Source organism: Drosophila biarmipes, chromosome 3R (assembly GCF_025231255.1).
Source record: "Drosophila biarmipes strain raj3 chromosome 3R, RU_DBia_V1.1, whole genome shotgun sequence".
In the NCBI taxonomy this organism is placed as follows: domain Eukaryota; kingdom Metazoa; phylum Arthropoda; class Insecta; order Diptera; family Drosophilidae; genus Drosophila; species Drosophila biarmipes.
The window spans coordinates 26,672,465-26,685,503 of NC_066616.1; the positions used below are offsets into that span (position 1 = coordinate 26,672,465).

The 13,039-nt window shown below is 41.6% G+C and overlaps 1 protein-coding gene across 1 annotated transcript; it reads right to left on the reverse strand.

Annotated features, from left to right (window-relative positions):
- Positions 1-4,882: 4,882 nt before the first annotated feature.
- LOC108024370 (probable aconitate hydratase, mitochondrial) lies at positions 4,883-7,407 on the reverse strand. Its single transcript, XM_017094273.3, has one exon. The coding sequence runs from the start codon at positions 7,337-7,339 to the stop codon at positions 4,988-4,990; it is 2,352 nt and encodes a 783-aa protein (XP_016949762.1). The 5' UTR covers positions 7,340-7,407; the 3' UTR covers positions 4,883-4,987.
- Positions 7,408-13,039: the final 5,632 nt, after the last annotated feature.

The following is a 13,039-nucleotide window of genomic DNA, read 5'->3' on the forward strand; positions in this document are numbered from 1 at the left end:
TGATTGGCCGAGAGCGCATTTTGTATGGAACCTTTAAAATTTATGCGGGTTTTGACGATGAGCACTATAATACCAACACTATATAACAATACCGCTCGAGACGGTAATTTCAAGTTGTCAAAGACTTTGCACATTGTTCAAGAAACATGGGGACTACTTAAAAGATAGCGTTATGGACGAAATTAGAGTAGAATGTGAACTAAGGTACCGACATAACTAGGATAATATTATTACTTATAGGAATGACTTTTGCATTAAACTATCTATGACGAATTTTAAAAATGTTTATCTCTTCTATCCTTCATTTACAAATACTACTATAATTAAATACTATTTGTTAAATTTCCGTCAAGCTTACATCAGAGCTTATTTTATAAATACCCCAGTTAAGCCCCTGGAAAATTACTATAAATTCCGACGGAACCGCATAAAAAACGCGTTAAATCTCGACTCAATCATTTTGCGTTCATCGCATCGTATAAAAATTCCATCTATACGTAATATTTAAATAGCCATACCCAAAGCACAAACATAAATCTCGCAGAGAAAAGCAGCCACGATTTGAGCATCTGTGCTGGCAAATTTAAAGCCATTACACTAATAAATAATCTGCCACAAATTTGGCACATTGCCATCGATTTAATACAGCTTCAGCTTCATCTGCAGGATCCATGGAGCCGTGGAGCCCTGGAGCCGCAGAGAGCTCTCCGCTAAAGACACGCCCACAGACAAATCCGAAACCAAATCGCATAACCCCCACCCCATCACACATGCCCCATATAAATGCGGGGAGTTCTGGAGGAGATGCCAGGGCTAAAAGAGGTTTATTCCGATTCCGAGTGCTAAAGGGAGCCAGGAAAAAATTCATATGTCTGCTGCTGTGGCTGCTTTCAATTGCTTTTGGCTCTTGCTTTTCGGTTTTTGGCGGGGCGAATGGGGAAAGCGCGGGTGGAGGGGCGGCGTTTTGGCCATCATCATCGATGGCTGCTTTCAATATTTAATAATATTGCGCATACGCCACGTTGCCAGATTCCAGTTCGCAGATTTCACAGTCGAAGCTGCTGAAGCTGTTGCTGCTGGTTCACTTACGTCGAGTGCGTGTTGGCGCAATAATCAACAGTTATATTATGAATGCACAAACACGGTGTGGACAGTCCAGGACAAAACTATAGGTACTCGTTTGATAGGACATTTATTTTCCACAAATTCAGATGGGAAATGGTAAGTACCAGTTAATTGAATAAATAAATACATAAAGATGTGTTTTTTCATTTTTTTCAGAAAGGTATTTTGGTAAGTAACCTAACTTAGCTTTTAGTAACTTAATATATTTTCAAATATAAAAATATTAATTCTGTATCTCTAAGATACAATATCTGAAGTATAAAAACCTTGACCACAGTTGTGCCTTTCATAATGCGCATTCTAACCCCTTTGAAAGGGGAAAAACTCCAACACAGTCCAACACTCTCGCACACATGACACTCCATCTAAGTGATACGATAAATTCGGGATTTTCTTTGCATTATGTGCAGATTTTGCTGATTTTCCTTTGCCACACCCACCTCCCTCGCTCTCTCCACTTCCATTTCGCCCCCATGCATATGAAAACTTTTTTAATAATAAATAAAAGTGCTTAACTTAATTCCTACTCTTTTCTTTTTCTCCCGCTTTTATGTGCACTGTGGATTTTCCGCTTGTTTTTCCTCATTTTATTTGTTTCTTTGATTTGACACGCCCCACCCCCCGCAAACCACCATCGCCGCCGCCCAGCATTTCCACACAATGTGTGGAAATAATTTTTCGATTATTGTCAAGTTTTGCTTTATTTTCCCGCCCGCTCTATTGCTGGGGTCCTCTCCTATTTTCGTGTGGCATTTGTGGCTGTTTACCTCGCCAGCGGCCAAAATGCAATTTATTTGTTGAGAGCGAGTTTCATTTTATTTTCGTTCGATTTTTGCTTGTTTGTGTTTCTGCTTTCAATTTTTCTTTATTTTCTGCGGTTTGCTTTTATTTTGGATGCTCGTGTGAGGTTATTGGCAGTTGTCATTTGTGTGTGATTTACGTTTATCGGTTCGAGTCAAGCGTGTAATTTTCTTATTGCAGCTGGCAAATGGGGACCTAATCTGCGGCATGAGGTGTTGACATCTGAGGGATATTTCTGTGCTCTTGGGGAGTTTGGAAGTATACAACAATTAAAAACACAATTTGATTGAAGAACCCAAAGCGTTTAAAGTTAAACAACAAATCAATCGAAGAATTTATTAAAAAAATAGTTTAGAAATAACATAACCAAGGGAAGCAATAAACAAAAATAATAAATCCTTAAAAATATTTCAGTTTTACCATTCCCAAACTAAAGAATACAATGCAATTGATTCCTAAAAGCAATCAATAAAAACAAATATTATTATGAATTTACATTTTTGCAAGCTTTCTTATACATTTTCAAAATCTTAAACATTTTCCTTCCATTTACAATTTTCCCCATCATTCTTGCAAACTGACAAACTTGCAAAAAATGTCGGTTCAATTGAAAAATCCATTATTACCCAGCCAAGCAAAAGGAAAATGGAAAAATACATGTTTGTGCATCATCATAAAAATATCTAGAATGTCTCCGTTTTCGTCGCTGTATATCAATGAACCCGTTGTTGCTGTGTCTACGCATTGACAAAACATTTTCGAAAAAGCAATTAAAATTTTAATAAAATAAACTAAGCAAGGAACCGGAATAACAAGAAGAGGGAGTGCGAAATATGCTGGTTGGAGGAGGGAAGCCACGCTGCAATAGATGGCATTAAAAATCCATACAAAAGATAAACACATTTTTCAGATAGCTCAGGGCAGCACATAGACTGGCACACATATAGCTGACAAATATCGAAGAGGAGAGCATGCAGAAAAGATTAAATTCACTTAAGTGCAAAGTATGCAAATGACAAACTGTGCGAAAGAGATGGCTATGGGGGGCCAGAGAGAGACGGGAACAGACCAAGACATATATGAAGTGCCTGGCAAGCCGAGCACACGCAACCGCATGCCTGCATTTGAAGCTAGAAATATTGTAAATTCAAATTGAAATGCATGTGTGACATTTGCCATGCACTGGCCCGCACAGAAAGAGATGGGTAGCGTTGAGGGCGAAAGAGACAGAGACAGAGGGACCGGGAGGAAGGAGATCCAGCCGATACAGAGATACAAATGCTTGTGGCAGCCGAGATACAAAGGAGTCCTGTGTCCCCAGTTCTGGCAAAATTGAATGCAATTTGACAAAAATCATAGTCTATAATTTCGGGCCGCCAGCTTAGCTGACTTCTTACCAACTGGACTCTGTCTCTGGGCCTCTTCTCCCATGCCATACACATCCTATTCACATACACATACTACCATTACGAGTTAATAATTGAACATTTTCGGTTTTAGGCCGGGCTAAATTGCTATCATTTTTTGTTGGCCTTTTTGATTGGGCTTGTGGCTTCTTTTAGGTGCACAGTGCGTTTTATTATAACAATGCAGTTTTATAATAAAATTCGAATTATTAGCAGATCAGCAAAGCATATGTAACCTTAGTTTTATTAAAATACTTTATTATAATGATTTTTTTATTTTAATATTATTTCATGATAGGTCTCAGCGATTATGGGTTCGTATCTGATTCTTGTTAAAATGTTAGTTATTAGACTAAAAAGACTGGTTATTCTTATTCAAAACACGCGATGTTTTAAATCTATTGCAAATAGTTGCACTTTGGTAGCAGTTTTTATTTAATCAATTAATTGTATGGTATTTTTTATTTAATATTCTTGGGACTTGCATTGTTTATTTGAATATTAAGTTTACTTTGTATAGTGCAATGTAAGCAGACACCTCGACTGCTGCCATATACTGCCGAAACGCACTGTCTTGCCACATGCACCACATTCATGACCCGCTCATTCAGTCGGAGGCTGTGCAAATATTGCCGCAAAAAGCAGTGGCAGTTCGCAGAGCGAGACGAACACAGAGATATATATAGACATTTTTGTATTTGCTCGTTGAACTTGTGCACTGTGGCTCCTATATCTCCTCTGGCTGTCTCTTTCGCCCTCCCCATATCGGTCCCTTTCGCTCCGTGGCCAACTCTCCTCTTATGTCTCCTTCCCTGGGTGCAGGCTCTGTCTCCCTCTTTCAGGATTTTGTGAATGACTTTTTGGCACTAATTAAAAGTAGCAAATAATTTTCTATGCCAACTCCCATACGCCCGCCCACACACGCACAAGCAGGAAGGAGAGAGAAAATGCAAATATGGCACGGCCTCTGCTCGGAAAACCCCCTTTTAAGGCCCCTTGAGCCACCCGGCCCCTGTGACAATGACAATGCATGTGACAGTTTCGGTTGGCACCGTTGATAAGCGGCGCTTATTGTGCCACCGCCCCACTTTGCACCCAAACCGACTCATTTGGAGCACCCGACGCCACCCACCCATCCAAACTCGTTTGACAAAAAAGTTGGCCAGCTTAAGTCGGAAAATTTATTATTATTTTTCTGCATTGCAGGCTGGGTGCAATTTTAAATGGATTTTAATTAGTTTTGAATTATTTCGGCTTTCGGTTTAGTTTTTCGGCATTTCATGTGCCATTTTGGCATTTAAGTTTGGCCCATTATGGTATCCTGTGGTTTATGTAAAGTCGAGTTATTGTTGGTATAATTGTTTAAGTGGATACTTTTTGGGCCGAGAAGAATTATTGGAGTTTGAACAAAATGTGTATCACTGAGAAATATATGCCAACTTTTATCTGGTAATTACGCTTTTAAGTTGTAAAAAGGTTTTGAACAGATACTGATGGAAAAAAATATATATAAATATATAAATACATCTCAAAATAAAATATTGAAATAATTCAATTTAAAATTTTTGAAAATTACTTTAATGTTTAAAAATTACTCATGCTCATATCATAAGTTAAAATAACGTATAAATTTAGTTGAAATAGGCAGATGGAAATTACTTCTTCTCACCACCTTTGGCAGCCAGCTCCTTCATGAGATTCAAGGCACTGCCGGCCTGGAACCACTTTATCTGCTGCTCGTTGAGGGTGTGGTTCAACTGGATCTTATTAGAACTGCCATTATTCTTGATCTCACACTCCACAGGCTTGCCTGGAGCCAGATCCTTGAGGTTCAGCAGCGAGATCTTGCTCGAAGGCTGGATTTTATCGTAGTCCCCGGGAGTGGCGAATGTCAGGGCTAGCATGCCCTGTTTCTTGAGATTGGTCTCGTGAATTCTGGCAAATGACTTCACAATAATGGCCACACCACCCAAGTGACGGGGCTCCAAGGCGGCGTGCTCCCTGGAGGATCCTTCGCCGTAGTTCTCCTCACCCACAGCGCACCACCTCAGCTTGTTGGCCTTGTAGTCCCTAGCTACAGCTGGAACGGTATCAAAATTTCCAGTCTTCTGGTTCTTCACCTTGTTCATCTCGTTGTTCTCGGCATTGGTGGCCCCAATGAACATGTTATTGGATATATTATCCAAATGACCGCGATACTTCAGCCAAGGACCAGCGGCACTTATATGATCCGTGGTGCACTTGCCCTTGATTTTGATCAGAACGTATAGATCAATGTAGTCCTTGCCATCCCATTTCTCGAAGGGTGCCAGCATTTGCAGACGGTCCGACTTGGGATCCACATTGACCTTGATGTCATCACCTTTCTCGGGCGGAGCCTGGTAGGTGTCCTCGCCGGGATCGAATCCCTTGGCAGGCAGCTCTTCAGCAGTTGGAGCCTTTAGTTTGAACAACTTGCCATCCTTGCCCTCAAGTTCGTCCGTCAGGGGATTGAAATCCAAACGTCCGGCGATGGCTAAAGCCGTAACCATTTCCGGGCTGGTAACAAAACAGTGTGTGGCCGGATTGGCATCATTGCGCCCGGTGAAATTGCGGTTGTAGGAAGTGACAATGGTGTTCTTTTCGCCCATTTTCACATCCTTGCGATCCCATTGTCCAATGCAGGGACCACAGGCATTTGCCAGCACAGTGCCACCAAACTTTTCCAGGACATCTATGAAGCCATCTCTCGCTATGGTGGCTCGAACTTGTTCCGATCCCGGGGTAACATTGAATGGAACACAGGCCCCCAAGCCATGACTCAGGGCATCGTTGGCAATGCTGGCACATCGTCCCATATCCTCGTACGAGGAGTTCGTGCAGGAACCAATCAGAGCCACTTTGATATCCATTGGATAGCCATTCTTCTCGGAGTTCTCGCCCAGTTTGCTAATGGGATGGGCCAAATCGGGTGTGAATGGACCATTAACCAGGGGTTCCAGTGTGTCCAAATTGATCTCAATCACCTTGTCGTACTTGCAACCCTTATCCGGCGTGAGGAGATCTTTATTCTTCAAGGCCTCTGCTGCGATTTTACCACGACCTGTGGCACACAAATAGGAAACCATGCGATCGTTGAAGGGAAAGATCGAGGTAGTAGCTCCGATCTCAGCGCCCATATTGGTAATGGTGGCCATGCCAGTGCAGGAAATGGACTCCACGCCAGGTCCATGGTACTCCACAATGGCACCAGTGCCTCCTTTGACAGTCAGGATCTCCGCCACCTTTAGAATGATGTCCTTGGGGGAGGTCCAGCCACTGATCTTACCCGTGAGATGACATCCAATCACCGTAGGGCACTTGAGTTCCCAGGGAATGTTGGCCATCACATCGACGGCATCGGCACCGCCGACTCCAATGCAAAGACAACCCAAACCACCGCCATTTGGTGTGTGCGAATCGGTTCCAATCATCAGCAGACCCGGAAAGGCATAGTTCTCTAAAATTATCTGGTGTATAATACCACTACCAGGCTTCCAGAAACCCAAGTTATATTTCGCGCACGCCGAGGATAGGAAATCAAACACCTCCTTGTTGAGATCCTTTGCCCTGGCCAAATCCTTTTTGCCATCTATTTGGGCCTCGATCAAGTGGTCGCAGTGCACCGTGGATGGAACTGCCACCTTTTTCAAGCCCGACGAGATGAACTGGAGAAGGGTCATCTGGGCAGTGGCATCTTGAAGAGCAACGCGGTCGGGACGCAATCTCAGATAGGACTTGCCTCGAACGATTTCCTGTGTATCCGGCTGATCCAAATGTGAGTACAACACCTTTTCGGATAAGGTCAGCGGTCCTTTAAGCTTGGCCTTGACGCATTCCAGAGTCTCCTTCAGCTTCTTATAGGGCAATGGAATACCACAGTCGAAATTCGACATAGATACTTTATCACATCGCGGAAATTGCGCCGTGTGAAACCTTCGCATCATGGATCCCGCCAAACAAATGTATCTTTGAGTTTGTTTAGACATTTTAAAGTATCTTTGTAATTAATTTCTTATGTGTGGGGTTGAAATTAGGGTGTATTGTTGTCGAGTGTTAAAAGTCGACTGCTTTGATTGATATTTTTGACTAATATTAGGAAAACGATTGTTTTGGGTAGAATAAGAAACGTTGGTCCATTTAATATATATATCTTAATACTTTAATCATTTCTTAACTATTGCCTACTTATTACATCTCGCACATCTGTTTAAACAGAACATTTATACTGTAATCAAGGTACTTACGATTTAATTACTTATTGCAATAAAATGGAATCCATCTAACTGCCTGCCTCGACAGGCCTAATCCTAGATATTAATTAAACAGACCTCCACACCTTTGGCAGCCCTATACTCATATTTATTGGGTTAGCTCATTGTTCCGAGCGTATTTGATGCGAGCCAACAGTTGCAGATGCAAAGTGGCAACCAAAGGGCGAGGTGAGTGGGCACGTCAACGGAATTGATGTTGCAAGTGAGTCAGCTGGCTCTTGGGATGGGGAAAAGAGGAGCTTGTCGGTTGGAGGCTGAAAGGAGGAGCCATCGATGGCATAGGCCAAGTGACAGACAACTAGAGACGAGACGACGAGGACCAGCAAACTGGACGGCTGACAAACAGAAGGACAAGCCAGGATGCCTGGATGCCGGGCTGCCGGGATGCGAGCTGGCTACAAAAGTGTCAACTGCAAGTGAGTGTGACGGTGCCCACTGCATCCTCCTGCGATTGTGTTTGGTTTGCTGGCAGCGTGTCATAATGGGTGATGGGGGTTGCGGATGTGGGCCAGGGGACAGGAGCCGAGCGACGTTAGACAGGAGACATTGGTAGTTGGTCGCACCACATTCAATTGAAATCGACGTGCCTGTTGGCCACAATGCCATTGACGATCCTGCCGCTGCTCAGGGTGGTTCCTCGCTACCGATGGCTCCTGGCCATGCCCTATGGTAGTGTCCTGGCTCTCACCCACCCACCCAATCCCCTCCCCCATTTCGCCCACATAAGTAGGCGGCGTAACGATGCCAAAAATTGATTGGCAACTACTTGGCACACACTCTCGACCGCAAAACTTTTTCTCCACTGTCACTTGCACTTGACACAAAAATTAACAATTTCTTTACCATTAAAATGGTGCTTAACGTTTACGCAGGTCGCTTATAATGTTATCTACCTTTTTCTTTAAAGATATATTTATAAAAATGTATGACGAGATCTATTAATTCAGCAACTACAACTAAATATTGACGTATTTGTAAGCATTTTTTTCAGGAAATATTATTATTCTTAACATGTCCCGAGTTCTCTAAGGCTCTGTTCACATACAATTCAAAAACTTTTCTATTTTTCCCAGAGTGCAGGCACTTTCCATAGATTGTGGGCCGAGCGAACGTTGATTATTAATCTGTATAATTGATGGATTGCTGCTTGTTCCGCTTTCAGCAACATCGAATTGCATTTCGAAACTATACCATCCAACCATCCATTTAGCTCGGCGTCCTCTTTCTCTCCGCTGGAGCGTGTTGGGTCAATTTGATTGGGGCGGTGTGCGGAAAATGTCAAGGTTGTGCAAATTTCATCCCAAACACATGGCCATTCAGTTTTGTGCGCTGTCATTTGCCATCGCATATTAGATTCGCAATCTCGTGCCACCGTTGCCCGCTGGTCATCATTTGCCTCTCTCCCAGAAAGGAAAAATGCAATTAGCTTAAATATATTTGAGTTGGTCCACTGGCCTTGGCCGGAAACGAGTCCCGGCGAAAGTGTTTGCCCTGACAATTTTCATTCGCTGGCGCCTAAGTTATAGCATTTGAAGTATTAAACTTTGGCCATAAATAATGGAATCTTATTGCCAGCGATTGGGAAGAAAATATAATAGCGCCTAAGCTATTCTTGAAAAAAAATCGAGGAGTACCCTAACCATTTATTGGATTTATCTTCTCTTTAGATAGCTGATTAAAGGTATTTTTATAAAATAAAAATATCTAACTTTATTTTGAAATTTTACATAGAGAAAATGTGCAAAAAAATTAAGCCCAAAATTATGAGTTAGCTATTTAAAATTTTATTTTCATTTAAACTTTTCAAAACATTTGTGGTTACTTTCGAAAACACCTAAACTATTTTTCTTAAGGAATTGTCTTTGTAGAAGATATTTTTTGGTTTAAGATCTGGTTTAGTACATATTTAACGCGCACATCTTAAACAATCTTAAATGTGTATCTTTTAAATAAACCTCATAATAATTTATTCTTCAGGGCAATAGACGCTTTGCATTGAAAAGCATTCCACATAACCGGCACGCTTCGAAGTTTAGCTGCTGCTGCTTTTTCGTACTTTAGCGACTTGATGTCTGATTGGGCGAACGCCCGAAAATTGCCGGCTAAATTTATGTACTGCCCGGGGAAAGGGGCAAACTGTGGGCGAACGAACTATGGCCGTATGTACGTGTATATATTCAGGACTGATCTGGGGAATCGGGCGATGGTGGTGCAGTAGCAGTAGGTGTGGCCGCTGTGGTGTCGGTGGCCAAAGTTGCAACAAAACTGAAACTTTGGACTGGCAAAAATTTTTAATCCTCGCTTGCTTCTTCTCCTTTTATTATTCCCCACTTTTTCCAGATTTTTTGTCCGAATCTTTTGGCCCTGGTGTGGGTGTGGCTGTGGGTGGCTGGTATGGGTTTTACCATCCACTGGCGAACAATACGTTGGTTGTTTTTGCAGTGAGCTCCGCTTCGGCACAGCTTGCGGTAAAACTTTTCAATAATATTCCCAAAAGTCCAGTCCAGACGCCGATGAACAGGAAGGCGAGAGACACCGGAGTGCCACTGGCAGTGGCAGCGGAAGTGCCGCCGTAGTTCGCCATCTAGCCCGGGATGGCACATAGCCCGGCTCTTGGCGCACTGGCAGCAATATTGCAATAATACCCGAAAAAAGCGGTGCCCTTTTGGCAGCCGGTTCCCAGAACTGGTTCCACTTGGTTAGCTTCAATTCGACATTTATTAACATTTTTCAAATGATGCTTAATGGGCGGCAATTCACTTAGTTCAGCCACAATTTCTTACTATATAAAGTGTTAAAAACGGGAATGTTTTAAAAAAATAAATTAGCCATAATATAATATTTTAATAATAAGTACCCGTAAGTATATTCCTAATTAATCTATATACAGGTTGTAATACTATTGCCTTTATATTGAGCAAGTATATTATGAAAATACATTTCTTTTAAGACTTTCGGTAATTTATCTTAAAAAATTAGTCATCACAAAATTATAAAAATTTTGAAAATAAAATTAATTGAAATATTGACATTGAAAAATTTTAATACATCAAAAAAACGCTATTTGTATTACAAATATTTGTTATTATTTTAGGCCTTTTTAAAAAAAAATGTTAGTCCTTAACAGACCCTAAACAATTTTTTTTATATTAGAAAATATTATATTGTCAATAAAATTGATTTTTATACAAATAGTCTCCATGATATGATAAACCACTTGACTATCTGCTTTTATGCTTAGTATCCTTTTCCTCTCCTTAGTACTCTTTTACATTTACTAAACCCTGAAATTCCTGCCCTTAGCCAATAAAAGAAACCGCCTATCCAATTGAATGCGTTTCCGGGAAAAGCCTAGCCGACCATTCGACTCCGGCTTTGTTTTAGCGCGCCAAGCAGACAAATTCAGCATTTCCTGCACACGTGGCTTTGGCGATTTCCTTTTGTGCAAACATATTTTACCGCAATTGCGGCACATACTCGTGCACCGAGTTTCAGGGCGCCATTGAGGCATAAGTAACCGAGTCCCAGTCCCCAGTCCCCAGTTTCCGAACGCGATCCGGTCTGGTTCCCCTGTCACCAGGACCTAGGTCCCAGGTCCCAGGACCCAAAACCCCTTGACCACTTCAATGAATGGGCCGCCCCGTCCAAGCGCCATTCATATATATAAATATGGATTTTTGTCGTGCGTCTAAGCCATAAGTTGACCGCTTTTCCGCTCGCCTCGCCCCCTCTTATAAGCCCTCTTGGCCATCCATTCATAAGCTCAATTCAGGCGCAAGCCGAGCTCAGGCAATTTTTTGCTCCTGCAGTCGCACTGGGAATAAAATGGGGTTTTAAAATATGCTGAATCCTTTTAGTATTAGCTTTCTGTATTTGCAATGAGAATAGATAACTTAAAAGCTTAAGTTTATATAGAAAATTGCAATTGTAAATGCTTGAATACATAAATTATTTATAAGAAAATATATTTGTTCTTGGGTTTTTAATATTATTAGGAGTTTTAGTTATAAAAGTTATATGGGGCAAGTGAAATAGATACTTTTTATAAAGATTTTTCTTATGGAAATTTTATAAATTTGTCATGATGAAAAACTTTTTAGAGACTTAGGATCATTTAACTAGTATATAATCATACAATATTAAGAGAGGTGTTTGCGCTTGGGAACAATAGACGAACCAAAAACAAAATTAAATATTTAAATAAAACTATTTTAAAGTAATTAATCTTTAAGACTGAATAAATATTTTTCTTGCAGTGTAGCTTAGCTCTTTTGTTTCTCATTTACTGCACGTTATTTGCCTTTTATCCCGCCGCACCACCGCCGCCGCCGCCGCCGTCTTCATCGCTCAATGATGGCGCTTCCATTGGGAGCCAGCGTGCTGCACCTGGCTCACCTGGCTCACCTGGTTTACCTCCAGGTGCAACAGCTTCCCGTGCCCACCGCCCGCGTTATGATCCCGGCTCGGTTACTGCGTCGCTTTTGTCTGCATTGTTTCAGTCAATAGACGCATTTGTGCGGGTCAGTTTGGCAAAAAGAAAGCCATGTCCGAGAGCCCAACCAAAAACCCCTCCATCGCCGGGCCCCTCTGAGCTCGTTTGCTTTTTTTTGCCCTGGAGTTTGCTGGCCGCACATAATTAGATTTAATTTGCAGCACGGTACGATCCGAGTTTAGAGTCAACTTCTCCTTTGCATGCAATTTTAATGCATAAATTATGCTCAACAACGACGCAATTTAGTGGCATAAACCTGGCAGCTTAATCCGCTGCTAAGTGTGCGTGTGTGCATAAAGTTGGACCTTTAAATTATGGTTAATGAGTTGTAGTTTACAATGGATTACAGCCATCATCCTTGGCTTTGGCTTACGGATTTGAGGGTATTTGGATTAACTTTAAAGAGAAAGATGGCACATATAACTGGCATTGCATATTCATGATATACAAAGCTTTCTTTGCATAACATTCTAAGTATGCCTATACCTATGGGTCTCTATAAAAATGTTCTAAAGACCTCAAGCTTTAATGCATTTTTCCTTTCTTTGTTTCACTGCCAGCTGCATAAATCAGTAAAAATCATCGCGATTACTTAAGCCCCACTCAACCATAACCAAATCCATAAAGAAACCCCATTCGTAGCACTCCTAACGACTCACTTAAACAACCTTTTTCCCCGCTTTAAAGCCCAGAGTGAGAATTTATAGACCATCCATTTTCCATTTAATTTAGAGGGCATCATAATGCCGTCCATCGCGGCTAAACGATAAAACCCTCTTGGCTTCCTGGGCTTCTATATTAATATGTACACAATAATTATTCCCCGGATGGATTACATTGTGAACTTGGCCGGGAGCAGCAGCTGGAAACGCAAAGCAAACGGAAAACGGATAAAAATTGTTGAACTGTGTGGCGTAATGTTG